Source organism: Vanessa cardui, chromosome 14, assembly GCF_905220365.1.
Source record: "Vanessa cardui chromosome 14, ilVanCard2.1, whole genome shotgun sequence".
NCBI lineage: Eukaryota > Metazoa > Arthropoda > Insecta > Lepidoptera > Nymphalidae > Vanessa > Vanessa cardui.
Window position 1 is genome coordinate 13424077 of NC_061136.1, and position 16641 is coordinate 13440717.

Sequence of the window (16641 nt, forward strand, 5' to 3'; positions counted from 1 at the left end):
TAATATTATTTTTTCTTACATAAGCCTTTGTATTCAACATACCGAGGAAATACGTTTTAGATGGACACCTGTTGGAATATAGTTCAGATGTTGCTAAACTTATTGGACAGTAATAATTCCAAGTTCACTGAGAATTTCATTTTTACGTATAATTACTTTTAGATCTGTCATTTAAACTATTTTATTCTTGATTTGTTATACGTTATATACGTTGTGTGTGTTCTGAAAATACATATATCGATTATATCATGACGATTCAAAACTTACTTTTTATAATGTCAATATTAATGTTGGTGACACCAAACCACTTAAAAATGAAGATGAATTCGCATGAAATACAATGAAGATGACGCTTAATATTTGCTCATTGCTCGATTCATAATTAATGTTTACTTTTAATCGCGTGAGTAAATATTACAGTCAATAAAATAATTGGTAGAATTAGTAAAGCAACAATGCATCGCTATTTACATTATGACCTACATTTTGACTATTATGATTTTTTTTATCTTTTTTAACATAAGAATTAATAACATAAAATGCTTAAATATATACAAATATGAACTAAAACTATATACTGTACAAATCTTGACCGCGTGGTATGGTGGCAAGAATGCCAGCAGGATTTCCCCGTTGAATCGCAATTCCGATCCTCTAGGCAAAAAACGACCCAGCCCTTCTGTCACCAGTGGAGGCAATGAGTCGAGGTACTATACATTTGATGAAGTTATTTGCTCCACTACTCCAAGGTGTTATGATTGTAGTTGTGAGTATGTATAGAGTCATAGGATTTTTTTTTTTTTCAATAAATATATTCGTACCTCCACGGAGGTTTTATGTGTTACTTTGATCAGAGATGCAATGTGACTTCAGAATCCAAACTGAAACTATCAGATATCAAATCCAAAACCAGTAAAATTTTCTAATATATTGGTATCCATATCTTGATCCGAAATTACATATACGTAAATAACATGCCTTTGATGTATGTTTCTATTGATAGTTGATTGTTTTTTTTTAATTTATTTGTATTTGTATGTTTTATTTTATAAGAAGCATCAGCAAGTAAAATTTTAGAAATAAAAAGCAAGAAATATCGGTGCGAATAATTTTACCTGTCTTTTAATATTTTTAGCGAGTTCTTTATTTAATCAAATGGTCAAAACAATATGTGAAGTCTCTAACACTAGCTATGTCTGCTCATGAAATATTTTTAGATGACGTCAAATATTTTTTTGAATGAAGTTTTAATTAATAATCGTTACGGGAAGAGTTTGAAACTAGATCATATCTTGTTTATATGATTCAAATCATTAACACGTTTTATGATCCATCTCACTTTACGAGCGATGGAGAATTCTATGACGTCATAGAAATATACCTTGAAATCCAGAATCTAAGATGTGGTTAGATATCTATGTTTTATGACTCAAATAAATCATTATTAACATATATTTTGATAGTATAGGAAAAACATTATATAAAAATCTCCACAAATTTGTTTTTTATGGTATAGTTTGGCGGACGAGCATATGGGCCACCTGATAGTAAGTGGTCACCATCACCCATAGACAATGAAGCTGTAAGAAATATTAACTATTCCTTACATCGTCAATGTGCCACCAACCTTGGGAACTAAGATGTTATGTTCCTTGTGCCTGTAGTTACACTGGCTCACTAACTCTTCAAACCGGAACACAGCAATACTGAGCACTGTTATTTCGCGGTAGTATAACTGATGAGTGGGTGGTACCTACCCAGACGGGTTTTTATTATTAAATTTTTATTCTTAAGCAGATAACTTTATTTAGATTCATTGGAAAATTAAGTAACGAAACCTTCGGCTTATTTTTGTTGGATACTATATAATATATTTACAGGATTTTTTACGTGCAAAATCGCAATGGATACTTCATACAAATTAAATTATTGCGACAAGAGACGCTGAACGGACCTCTCAAGTATTTATCTTTATTTTTCAGGGAGGCATATTTAACAATAACGCCCAATTGTAAAAGATCATAAGTCTTAAATGATTTGTATAGAATTTCACTATTTTCAAAACTTTTTCTATTTTTAAATTAAGAATAAAGACAAAATTGCTTTTTATTATAATATATAACTCAACGAATAACAACATGTGTTTGTAAACATTAAAAAGTTAAGAATTTAAGACAAACTTCGAAACAAAGAGTCGTGAAGTTGCGTCTGTTTTGAATGCAGAAGTATGTGGGTGTTAATTTTCTTAAAAATAAAGAGAGTTCGATGACCGACGCCCACTCAGAAAATGCTGGTGACAATAAGACCATCGTTACCTAGTAAAATTGTAATAAAAATTCTAATTCGTTGCAATATTTTACCTACGGCTACATTCGTCGCCGAAGTCTTTAATTCTTAAGATATTCTCTTAACTATGATATATATAAATGTATGTTGGTATGTCTGTTAGTGACGAATATAATTCGACACCGTTTAACCGATTGCAATGACAGTTAGTAGTAGTTAGTTAGTACATATATGTACAGTCGGGGTAAGAAAAGGTTCGTCACCTTAAGATCTATTTTCGTGTGCTTAATCGCTTTACCGATCGAGAATGACTGAAAATGTACTTAAGTGTTTAAAACTTGATAAAGTAATTAATTTGAAAACTGACGAAGGTTTTCTTACTCCGCTCACTGCTAGATGGCGCTGTAAAGCAACAATATATAGACCGTTTAACCGACCGCCATTATAAATAATATATACAGTACACACACAATAAGTCTCCTAGATTTTAGAAGTCCGCATACTATAAAGTACCCAGGCTTGCCTACGAATGGTACAGAATAGGATGAAGATGATGCGAAGTGCACAGAAGAGCCACACGCATGGTGGTCACGACCCTCAGAAATAAGGAAACGACTTGGAAGAAGATGAAGATACCATAAAGAGAGCATTTTGACATCGATACCGTTCTTGTTACTTATGTGTTCAAGTATTTTCGTTGTTTATACGAAAAAAAAATATACTTTCAAATCCGAAACTACCACCTAATATTATATATGTACCTAGTTTTATTAACAAAATAAAACATAACAGTATATAAGCATAAAACAAAACAATAAAAAACTATATTTACTTAAAATCTTGTACCTTAAAAAAAAAAACTAAAAACAAAAACTTTATCGCAAGTGTTAAATTATTAAAGATTCTGAAGTTCCACAGCGGATTCCTAAATATAATCAAATATAGCACACGATTAATAATAAATAATTTCTAAAACATTTTTATTGGTGACATGAATTTGTGGCAATAAGGTCGCAAAAACAATTTAACTTCGAAATATTCATACATCGTGTGGCGAAAACAAATTGTTTTGTATATAACTTCTATTTTCGTTTCGAACGTCGTCAGACGGCACTGGACAACGTCTCCCGCTTTTATTACCAACCATTGTGTTCGTAATAAAACTCGTAACACGAAATATAATGAGAACAATTGATAATTTTACGTTTCGTATGTTTTCACGTCAACGTTACGAAATACTAGGTTTGGCATATTGAGGGTTGATTTCCTCTGATTTCAGAGAAAGTTATTATTAACTGAAAACAGATAACTGCGCAGGAGTTGGGATTTATACAAGCGTGTCTGGGTAGGTACCATCTAATGATCAGTTATTCTACTAAGGAAAACTTATAGTTATTAAGCTCCTGATAGAAGGATGAGTGAGCTTATATTTCCGCAAAGCAGTAACACTTGGTATTGTGATCCAAGTGGAAGGGTGAGTGAGCCAGTGACCGTAACCACAACCTACAGGCACAAGGGAAACAACATTGGTGATGTAAGGAATAGTTAAACTTTCTTACAACGCCGATGTCTATGAGCAGGGGTGACCAAATGGGCCAACCATCAGTAGGCCTATGTGCCCGATCGCCCGCCTACATACAAAATATATAGATATATATTTATATCTATATATTTTGTATTTAAGAAATAATGCCTTGTATTAAGTCCATATAAAACATTTGCTAAATTTTATGCCAGCTCATTCAAAATGTTATGAACCCTACAAACCAAATATTTACATAAATGTGGGAGTTCTAATGGGGTGTTCAAGCGATGGGGTATCGAACGATTAAGGTTTTCCCATCGCATGGTGAGACGCTACTATTCAGGACGGCGACATCGTACAAACAGCCCTATAATTATTGAACCTGCACTATTTATCAATAAAATTAAAAGAAAACCTTTTGGATTATGGACTGATTAATATCTTTATAGGATGAAGGATGGATATAAATTTGTGGTATAGTCGTATAAAAGTCAATCCACGAAAACGTGAAGTGAAAAAGCGTTTTAGAATACTGTTTTGTAAACTTTACGGTCGGTTTTGTTAATATCACGACTCTTTTTCCTTAGTGGAAATGAAATTAATTCGCTGATCTAAGATACGTCCATTATGCCTGTAATTACAGCGAATTATCAATTGAGTATCGATTTATGGAACAAGGGCCGGACTCAACCATTTAGGCGCCTTGAGCAGGATACGCATTCGTCGCCTTTTTCTATGACCAAAATCGGACTAGGAAGGTCAAAGATTTCGAAAAAACTCTAGGGATGACCTTTTTCTTTTTTAAATAGTGATCAGTGTGACAATATGCGTATAGTATTAAGACGGATACAGAAGACTCCAGATCTCAGCGCCCCCCAATTTGGAGACCTGGGCCGTCACCCCATTGCGCCTCTCCCTTACGCCGGCACTAAACAACAACAACAACATCCTGTAAATTCCCACAGCTGGGCTAAAGGCTCTCCGTTTGATTAGAAGGTTTAGAACATATTCCACCACGCAGTTCCAATGCGGGTTGGTGGAATACACATGTGGCAGAATTTTTATGAAATTTGTCACAAGCAGGTTTCCTCACGATGTTTTCCTTCACCCCTGAGCACGAGATGAATTATAAAGACAAATTAAGCACACGAATCAGCGGTGCCTGCCTGGTTTGAACCCGCAATCATCGGTTAAGAAGCACGCGTTCTAACCACTGGACCATCACGACACTTATGAACGCCGGCACTGTATGGGAACTATATATAATTGGGATTCACTCTTGAATTGTTCTAATAAAATATATACCCACAAACCACCCATTGTGTTTAGCTCTAATGTGCTGTAAGTACATTGTTATATTTGAAGGCACGGAACAATATTTGAATAGATTAAATGAAGGCTAAAGTTCACCAAATTTCGACTAATGATAATTATCACAAGGCTCTTCGTTACATAAAAACCTTTCAGGATGTAGAATGTAGTGAATTACCTAATGCACTTTCAATATTTGTCGACAAAGCGATTGAAAATATTATATAGTATGGATATGATTTACTTCTAGATAAAATAAGTAACGTTAGGATATCAATATTGCTGAGCTGTGCTCGCGACTTGGTGTTTGAATTTAACAGAAAAGTTAATGTAGAAGTTACTTCTTATTAAATCAGCTATCTGCCAGTGAAAGTCTCGTCGTCCTGGAATAGCTGAACAGATTTCAGCTAATCTAGGAATTAGCCGTAAAAAACAGACGGACAGACAAACAATAACTTAAATGTGAAGATCATGGATCGATGGACTAGATGATGCATGTCAAAACTCGTTAATTTCATTCAAAAAATTCAAACGAAACTGAAATTCCTTTATTAAATATGGAAGCATTACTTATTGATAATCAAATTAAACACTACCATCTAAATTACAGAGGTAGAAGACTACCAAGAAAACGGTGGATGGATTGTGTGAAAGATAATATGGTTAGAAAGAATGCTACTTGTGAGATGACGTCTGACAGAGAAGTATGGAAGGAAAAGACATGCTGCGCCGACCTAAAATAAAATCAGGATAAGGGCAGATGGATGATAATCGGTTATAAAATATGTTGCAATTACCGATAGCTTTAATAAAGTCCTATAACACTTGAACAAAGTATGTATATGGACGTTTACAATCTAAATACATTTTACAAAGTTTATTTTCGCGTCTTCGCCCTTAATAACGATAACGCGTGCCCTTGTGCCGGTAATCTCGTCTCTTCCTAGTTTAGGGAACGGTAAGTCAATGCTATTAAACGGCTTTTAGCTAACGAAGGGTGGGGCTGTGACGTCACAAGGTTGGGCGCCAAGGGCACGTATTGCACTTACGTTACGTTTTACAATAATAAAACCTATAGAGTCAGCAACACATTACAACTTGTCGTACAAAATATATACATCACTAGAAGTCACCCCCGGTTTCGCTCGCGTTTCAGGGTATCGGTTGTCACGTGTCAGGTAAAAAAGTAGCCTATGTCCTTTCTTGAGTTCAAATTGGCTTCATACCAAATTTCATCAAATTAATTCAGCGGTTTGGTCGTTAAAAAGCCAGACAAAAAGAGTTACTTTCACTTTTATAAAATTAATATCAAATCAAAATAAATTTTATTTAAGTAGGCACTTTTGAATCGTCATTCTACAATTAAGTGAAGCTACCTCCTGTTCGGAAAGTAGATTCTACCGAGAAGAACCGGCAAAAAACTCAGTAGTTACTCTTTTTCAACATTAAAAAAATACATAGTTAAGTTAGTTAAATACATTTATTTAAATGAATATATTCTGCTTGGAAGTCTACAGGTATTAACTCTACGCCTTTTTATCATCTATAAAATCTTGTATCGAATTTTATCAAAGTATTCAATGTTACTGTGAATATACATATAATCTATGTTCTTTGCAATTTTTTTAAATATATTGTTTTTCTTTTTTGAGGATCTCTCTTGATGTCGAGAAAGCGTAACGTCGGTGTTACGATTTAAAAATGAAAAATTAACACATTTAAAAAAAGAACAAGGTTCTTTTTAATTACGTCCATAAATTATGATCACATAGAAGTTATTACATATTCAACTACAGACAAAAATCACAATTTTCTCAAACTATAACACACACCCGCCAAACGTAACAAATAAGTTTTATATTATTTAACGCGATCCTTCAAAAGAAACAATTAAATTCTTAGTGCGATATACTGTCGCTCTTTGATCGCGGTGACATGTTGTTTTGGCGGGTAAAGTATTTTTAGTTGACGCGGCGGCCATTTTGTGTGACGTTTATGAATTCGTATTTCGCAAAGATTAGGATGACCGAACTAAAATTATTCCAAATTTAAAAAGAAAATTTAATGTTTATTTACCAACAGAAAAAAAAAACATCATATAACTTCATAAATAAACATAAGTCATAATTTTTTTATCGATCTAGATATATAAAGAAATAGTCTGTATAAAAATATATTGATGGATTGATTTATACATTTCTACAAATTGTAATGAAATATGTGGATTCAATGTTTTCAAATTTATTTTTATTACCAGACCTGATTTTTTTTACAGAAATTATAGATCAAATCCAAAAAATAACTTTCTTGTTCTTATTCTATCATCATCTAATTCTTAATAAGTTAAAATTAACTGAGCCGAGATGGACCAGTGTTTAGAACGCGTGCATCTTAATCGATGGACGCGGATTCAAGCCCAGGCAAGCACCGCTGAGTAATCATGTGCTTAATTTGTGTAAGGAAACCTGCATGTGTCTAATTTCACAGAAATTCTGACACATGTGAATTCCATCAACCCGCATTGGAACAGCGTGTATAAGTTCCACCTTCTACTCAAAGGGAGAGGAGGCCTTAGCCCAGCAGTGGGAAATTTACAGGCTGTTGTTGTTGTTGTTGTCGAATTAATTGAATGTAAGCCAATTAACATTGTGTTATTAAATAATAACAAACGTCTGTTTCGCTGAAATACTCATTGCTAATTTCGTTTTCTAGCGAACACAATAACGACTTCAAGTAATATTTTAAACGATCAAAACAATCGTAGCGGAAAATAACTCGAACTGTCAATGTCAAAGATACATTTCGTAGGTTGTTTTACGAGAGTGAAGTTAATTCCTAGGTCAAATTGACTATAACTTTGATACTCGGCTTTTACGAAGACCGTTAAACAAGAAAGTAGTTTGTTTGTTGTTATGTCTCTAATAATTGTACGTAGATTTAAACTGTTGGCACAGTGGCATATTTAGGTATGTTGTGTCTATGAATTGTCTGTTATTTCTTTTTATTTGTATTTTTTTTTATATATAATTTGTAGTGACTTCGTGAAAAGGGACGAAAGTGTGTAATAAAAAGCCGTGGAAATCTATTTATATATTTGTATAAAAATGACACTCATACGGTATACAATGAAACATTACACGACCTTGAAATTGTACATTAATAGTCCCCAAAATTATTCAATTCACAATGCCGTGCTATGTCACTTTATTTCTGTAAATAATATAGACTTTAGTTAAATGTTTTAAAGTTTAAAATAGTTTTTTTGCACAAATAAACCGTAAATAAAATCAAAACACTATTGTTAACTTATTAGCACTGGCACTTGAAGGCAGCTTGGTTTCAAATAAGAAAAAACAAAAAAAAAAGAAACAAAAAATAAATTTTTCGTTTTTAAATATGTACAATACATAAAATGAGCACTAAGTTACAATTTGTAATGTTGCCTGTATCATAGACTAGATAAATATTAATAAATAAATTTAACAAATTAAATTAAATTTATTTATTAATATTGTAAATTTATTCATTAATATATATAAATATATTTATTAATATTTATCAAGTCTGATGCTTCATTACATTACAATTCACAATTTCTACGGCTGAATTTTCCCATCTCTATTTAACTTCTGGTCGTTACAACGAAGGACAGCCCCTCCCTTGCGCGGGCTTTGACAAATTACTATAAATAGCGTCTATTTTCATTAACTGTGACTTTGTATAATTGGCTATTACGTGTAAATATTAAATTGATTTTAATGTTATAATATACTAGCAGTCCGCCTCAACTACGCACGGGTGCAATGCAAATGCAAAATTTAGTATCACTAAATATACTACAGAATGTGTTTTTACGACATCACTGTAGAAACCTCTAAAATTTTCAATATTTCTCTACTATATTTTTGTTCGATTTGCTATCGAAACGCTTGGCCCTTGGAGTAGTGGACAAACAAGCGGACAAAGAGCGGTAAGCGACTTCGTTTTACACTATGTAATAATGATTTGAGTGCATGTAATATCAATTGTTTACATGTGTGAGTTTACAGTTTAAAGTTGATGAATGTAATGCGAGCTGTGTTGGAATAACCCACACATGCGTATAACGTCAAATATTATCGTTATAACGGATAGGCAAGTTCGCTGAAATGTCAATCAGACTAACTGCGATAATGTCAGTTTAAAAATTAACAAATCTGCTGAGTAAAGATGTAACTTTAATACTTGCAGCTCTCCTTGTATACCGAATTTGTTTTACTGACGAAAGTTACTAGACATAACATTTTTATCTAAATCGACTTTTATGCCGCCGCCGACTCGCTCCGCAGAAGACGACCGGGGAGGAGAAAAAGGCGCTACGCGCACCTTCTCCCCCCGCCTCAATAGGCGCCGCAGGGACCAGGCAGCGTCCCAGTACCCCAGGAATTCCCCCTAGGAGTTGGAGGCCCGCATAGGCGGGCCGACCGTCAGGGCGTCACGGTAGCATGCGTAAGCGATCCCGTGGCGTCCGCCGAAAGACGCAGTGGGTACCGCTGGTTTTTTAGTGGGTAAACCCGGCGTACTTGGGCGCACTAGACTCCGGGGAGTCCCCCCCCCCCACTTTCCATCACGTGGGGGAAGCGCGTAAAGCGTTTTTCCAGCGAGAAAAAAAAAGGCTAACAAGTGTATGTGTATATGTGTGTTATGGGCTTTAATTCGTCACAATTTTATTGTCTATGATTAATATTATTAATAATACAAATTAATTTATTATTATATATTTTTAAAAAGTACCTATTAAAACTTACCTTTTTTATCCTAAATTAAAAATGTTCTTAATAGATAAACACTCAAGGTTTTTTACTTATATTCCATTTTTCTTTTCACGTACCTAAGTGTGAAACCCATGCTAATACATATACAATGTTTTTTCTATATTTCAAGAAAGGCGAACTGGCAAATAGGCCTCCACCAATAAAGATCAGAATTATTAAGCTTAAGCTATTTTTAAAAATTGCAAGTCTTAGTATTATTTACATATAAATCTGAGGTTGTACAGTTCATTTGAAATCAGCATATTAGTAAGTATTGTATATATATTTTTAATATGATTATATCATGTATATATATTTGATTGATAAAATAGTGAAACTACTATCATAATGGTTCTTCTCTGTAGAATATAAACTCCGGTAGCTCTACATAATAAACTTGTATAATGTAGTTTTTTGCTTATTTCTACAATTATGTAAAACGGGTTATTTACCATGATTTTACTTTTGTTTGGTGGAGCTTGATACTTCAACATTATCAACGAATGTTTTGTTCACGAGATTCATAAATATCCCGTTTTAAATACTTGTAGTAATAAAAAATAACCATGTTAATTTAAAATCTTAATAAGAGCATATGTATAGATGCATAGAGATTTGTCAACATTTGAACTTTTAAAAATCCGCCCTGTTTTGACTGTTTTAACAACATAAGACTACAGACAAATCTATAATCTATTATGTGTAATTCATAAAATTGCTTGAATTAAAGTAAAAAGGTACAAAGGTCGAACTCACCGGCGTGATGCAGCGCCGTCTCAAAGGGCGCTCGCTGCAGGCGCTCTTTCCTCTCTGCCAATAACACACAAATAGATTAGATACGTGTCGAAACTTGCCAAGTTCGTTCAGAATCTTGTTTACATACGATTAATTGAACTCGTTTGATAATAATGCGACGGTAAAATTTATTTGAGGTCCCATATAAAAGGCAATTTCTTAGCATAAGTAACTCAATAAAAACTCGAACTAATTAAAATTAGTTTACGTATATTTAAACTTTAACTGTTTTGCTTGTTCTTTACTATTGAGTGTAATTATAATTGGTTACCCAGATAACGAAATAAATAAAAAAAAAATGAAAACATAGGTATTAAAACATACTTCTAGACTTTCAGGTAGGATAGATTACATAAATATATAATTGTTATTAACTCACATGACTGTATTTTTGAATGATGAAAAAAAGTAACTACTGAGTTTCTTCTAGTTCTACTTTCCGAACCGGTGGTGGCTTCATTTAATAGTTAATTAGTTTCAAAAGCCAACTTGTATAAGGTATATTTTGATTTTTTTTTATTAAAAGTATTGAAGAAATCCCGAAGCTTATTTATTTGTTAATTATACATAAATGTTATCGGTAACTTATTATTGCAGATCTAGTGTATAGGACATTGGTGGAATCAGTGACGAGTTCGAGTCCCATTTTATTCAATGTGGAAGGATTTGTAAACACAAGTTATATTTAAAAGATTAGGAAGACCGTAATACACGCTAAAATTAACTGATGTGTTTGATATATCATTATATGTAAAATAAAAAGATATGAATCCAATCACTATGCAAACATTTCGTGAATAAATGCTGAAGTGAGTTTAATAATAGCTGAAGATTATCTTCGCTTTGTTTGAATTCGTATTCCGAATCCACATCGATAAATGAACTAATGGTCGCCTGCGGCTTTGCTCATATTATAAATATTAATCATCAGGCATAAAAAAATAGTTTCCATCCTTCCTTGGAACTCACAAGTTGATTCATACAAAATTTCATCAATTTCCGTTCAGTGGTTTGACTGATAGAGCAGACAGATATTACTGACTTTAAAATCAATTTTGTAAACAGTATTTTTATAACTGACTGGTGTCCATAGTCAGGAGTCCTCACAACATGTATGCGACGTTATCACCATCATCAGTTCAGTAGTTCAACCTAATGAACAGACAACCAACTTCCACATTTATTGTTTTCATAAGGATTTTTTGCGTATTTCAATATATACAAGATATACAAACAACTGCAACTAACACCTCGGTTGATTAATATATTTGTCGGCGCGGAGCCACGAATTTAAGAAAAACACGTGTCCAGAAATGATTATTTTAATAATTTAAAACTATTTCATTGTTAAATGAATATTTTTTAGTGAATTTTGAAATGTTAAATTACTCTGAAATATTTTAGTGTTTGTAAACAGATTGTATGTTGAGTGAATAAGTCTACCCACCTATTCTTGTTATAAAAGATCAAGCGCCCGCCGGTATCGACAGACTTGGTCGAGCCGCCGGAGCGATCGGACCGTCTCATATTGGAATAAATCAGAGAGGTTTATTTCCTGAGTTTTATTTCATACCACCGAAGATGGTTAAAGATCGAAACTCTGACACTCGTGACGTCAGCTGTGCTGACGTCATGCTTTTTAAAAACGCGCTCGGACATGCCTACTCCGTTATCAGAAGTGGGATCGGAACAAGCTCCGATCTCTGCCACGTCCCTCATCAGCTTCGGTTCCACCTGTCATATAAGGATCGCTACAAGACAGAACCATATTGCGAAGTGATAAGAAGATCTCTAAGCGCAGTGCTTAAACTTACTGCCTGGTGTAATGGGGCCTATCTATGTGGGAGGACCGCAAACCACGAATCCAACAAATCATTCATCAGCTCCTAGGCCGACTAGTAAGGGAGTACCCACTTCGTCAACACTTGAGGCGGCTACTTCTTACAATTAAGAACAATATGCTTCAAGGGCATCCTCATTTGCCATGCTGTTCATATGTGTGGAACATCTTAATTGAAAAATCAACAATTGACCATGTGGATCACGGAGAACATGGATATCACAGGGAAATGAGACGCTAAGATAAACAACACGTCAGGAAACAGCCGAGCAAATGGCTATTTGAAAAAGTCATTACTACCCTCAAAAATGAGTTAATAATAATCAAGAACTACGAGACCGAACAGTGCATCTACTATATGGAGTTGCACCACTCTATTATTACACAAAGGAAACATCGCATACCACCTGAACTTCTTAAACCTGATCGGCATTAATAACAAGAGGACTTTGCAGCACTAACAACACAACAACAGCAACGAGTGACTTTTGTGCGGAATAAAACAGTCATCGCTTCTATTCTCAGAAAACTAAAATCATTATTTTCAGCATAAAGATTAATGAGTCCACGTAACCACCATTACTTGATGTGATTAATTAATTGTGTCTTTCGAGATTTACAGGTTTCATAAGAATAACATCGCATCGCATCGCGAAGTTGGTTGACAGAGGGCGCTCGTGATCAGCTTCGCCGAGCACCACAACCAGAAACGCGACTGGTGCAGAGCACGCACCGTCCCGCAGAATGGCCGTGACAGCGGGAGTTGCCATCCATATCACGAGCTGGTCAGTCAGTCCGACTGGTCAACATCGACGAGAACTAATCATCGCATATAACTGTGAGGCAAAATTTACTTATCTTACCTCTTGAAATCTAAAAAGAAAAAGAAATAAAAAAGAAAGAAATAAAAAAAAAAAAAAAAAACAAAAAAAAATTATAATTAATTACCATTGAGATTCCTCATGCAACCATAACTAAACACGTACACTCCGGTTTGAGAGTGATACCTCTAAGCTAACCACGTGTTACCCTCGTACTACTCACGGATCCTTGATGTATCCAAAAGTGAACCATGAGATACCGTTGGGAGGCGTTGTGGAGCCGTGGTAGCCTTTTATATACCGTAATCTGGAGAGTGATACCTCTGAGCTAACCACGTGTTACCCTCGAGCTACCCGCGGATCCTTGATGTATCCACAGAGAACCATGAGATACCGTAGGGAGACCTTGTGGACCGTGGTTAGACATGTATACACCACAGATCTACGAGAACCTTTAGTAGCCATGTATATACCATAATCTGGAGAGTGATACCTCTGAGCTAACCACGTGTTACCCTCGAGCTACCCACGGATCCTTGATGTATCCACAGAGAACCATGAGATACCGTAGGGAGACCTTGTGGACCGTGGTATAGACATGTATACACCACAGATCTACGAGAACCTTTAACAGTTATTATGACACAGTTATGAGCATAGTATGCGTAAAATCTGCCCATATTTATTACAATAAAGGTGCATGAGAGATTTCTTTGTGTACTGTTTTACAAAACAATTATCAAAGGTCAACATGATGTGTTGCTTACAGATACCTGCTTCAAAAATATTTTTGATTCGCAGATTTCCAATCGCACAACTTAGGCAGGTGCAGAGCGCGCACCGCCTGTCAGAATGGCCGTGTCGGCGCGGAGCCACGAATTTAAGAAAAACACGTGTCCAGAAATGATTATTTTAATAATTTAAAACTATTTCATTGTTAAATGAATATTTTTTAGTGAATTTTGAAATGTTAAATTACTCTGAAATATTTTAGTGTTTGTAAACAGATTGTATGTTGAGTGAATAAGTCTACCCACCTATTCTTGTTATAAAAGATCAAGCGCCCGCCGGTATCGACAGACTTGGTCGAGCCGCCGGAGCGATCGGACCGTCTCATATTGGAATAAATCAGAGAGGTTTATTTCCTGAGTTTTATTTCATACCACCGAAGATGGTTAAAGATCGAAACTCTGACACTCGTGACGTCAGCTGTGCTGACGTCATGCTTTTTAAAAACGCGCTCGGACATGCCTACTCCGTTATATTTGTTTGTGTTAAAAAATGAGGAAAAAAACAACTTAGGTAAACGCTCGCTAATTTCCTCGAATGCAATGTGTTAACGCGCACACATAAACAAATTAAATATTAGTCACCGTTTGAAAGTCAATTGAATTACCGATACTTCTTGTTTACAACTTTTTAAAAATAAACAGTTTAACTCGAGGTTTATTTATGACTTTATAAATAGATCCACGGAATGTTTTCAATCAATACGATATCAATATATGTAATAAAACTTCATACATCACTACCAAAATACTTGTTGAAATATACTTGGTGGCAGGGCTTTGTGCAAGTCCGTCTGGGTAGGTACCACCCACTCATCAGTTATTCTACCGCCAAACAACAGTACGCAGTATTGTTGTGTTCCGGTTTGAAGGGTGAGTGAGCCAGTGTAACTACAGGCGCAAAGGACATAACATCTTAGTTCCCAAGGTTGGTGGCGCATTGACGATGTAAGGAATAGTTAATATTTCTTACAGCGTCATTGTCTATGGGTGATGATGACCACTTACCATTAGGTGGCCCATATGCTCGTTCGCCAATCTATAACATAATATATATATATATATATATATATATATATATAACGCATTATTATCGAAGTTAAACTGTTAGATTACAATCTGTCCCGCGTCAAATTGTCAACTGTCGAAAGCTCTTCCCGATTGGCCGGTCTCATTGTAAGAGCGATCAATTATATATAATCGTTATTATTCCGTAGTATTCGTGTAGCCACTGCGCCATTTTTTTTGTAAAAAATTAAGGAAAAGGTTAAGTAAAAAAAGAGAGCTGAGATGGCCCAGTGGTTAAAACGCGTGCATCTTAACCGATGATTTCGGGTTCAAGCCCAGGCAAGCACCACTACATATTATATGTGCTTAATTTGTGTTTATAATTCATCTCGTGCTCGGCGGTGAAGGAAAACATCGTGAGGAAATCTGCATGTGTCTAATTTAATCGAAATTCTGCCACATGTGCATTCCACCGACCATCATTGGAACAGCGTGGTGGAATATGTTCCAAACCTTCACCATAATGGAAGAGGAGGCCTTGGTCCAGCAGTGGGTAATTCACAGGTTGTTACTTAACTTAAGGAAAAGGAAATTATTTAGATAATAATTTATGTATTAAATTTATTTATTTATTTAAGCATCATATTGAACAAAAACAAGATGTTATATTTATATTGTACAGACTTTTTAAAATCACATTAAAAGTAATGATGACAATCTTTGTAAAGTATTTTCGCATACGACGAGTGTTACTTTCGTTTGTTTACGTCAGATACATAATATATAATTAGTTTAAAGTGTAATGAACTCTGGGGCAGGTGTGGGGCGGCCTCGCTGCCATTGACAAAGAGAACTCAAATAACTGCCCTAGAACCAAACCTCGGGCAAACGTTTGATCTCGAATGATTGACGGTTAATTATTGAGATCGACCGTTCGAAACCATAGATAAGATTAACTAACTGTTTTCTCTGTCCACAGATAAAGAATGAAATATGTTTGCTAAAATCAGACACAAATTCGACATCACTACAGAAAACGATCGTGAAATTCTAGAAATACGCGATATATACATATATATGTCACCGTAAAATTACAAAATTCGTTAGATTACAATCCGACGAAATGAATTCTAATCTGTCGTAATATAACCGTGAAATATGATTGAACAATTTAACGTATTATTTTTCGCCATATTGTAATCGCGAAACGTTGAATGCACATACAAGCCCCTAAAACAGTGTTAATCTATAATATCTATATATACTAATATTATAAATGCGAAAGTAACTCTGCATGACTAAACCGAATTTGATGAAACTTATGGTGAAGAAACAACAACAGCCTGTAAATTCCCACTGCTGGGCTGAAGGCCTCCTCTCCCTTTGAGGAGAAGGTTTGGAACATATTCCACCACGCTGTTCCAATGCGGGTTGGTGGAATACACATGTGGCAGAATTTCTATGAACTTTGTCG

At 34.8% G+C, this 16641-nt stretch overlaps 1 protein-coding gene across 1 annotated transcript in view; it reads right to left on the reverse strand.

The window, feature by feature from the left end:
- The window catches only part of LOC124535354 (synaptic vesicle glycoprotein 2C-like), a 54684-nt gene that overhangs the window by 16328 nt on the left and 21715 nt on the right, over window positions 1–16641 (reverse strand). The window contains exon 2 of the mRNA XM_047111552.1: window positions 10672–10725. Coding sequence (XP_046967508.1) covers window positions 10672–10725 — 54 coding nt within the window. The remainder of the gene's footprint in view (window positions 1–10671; window positions 10726–16641) is intronic.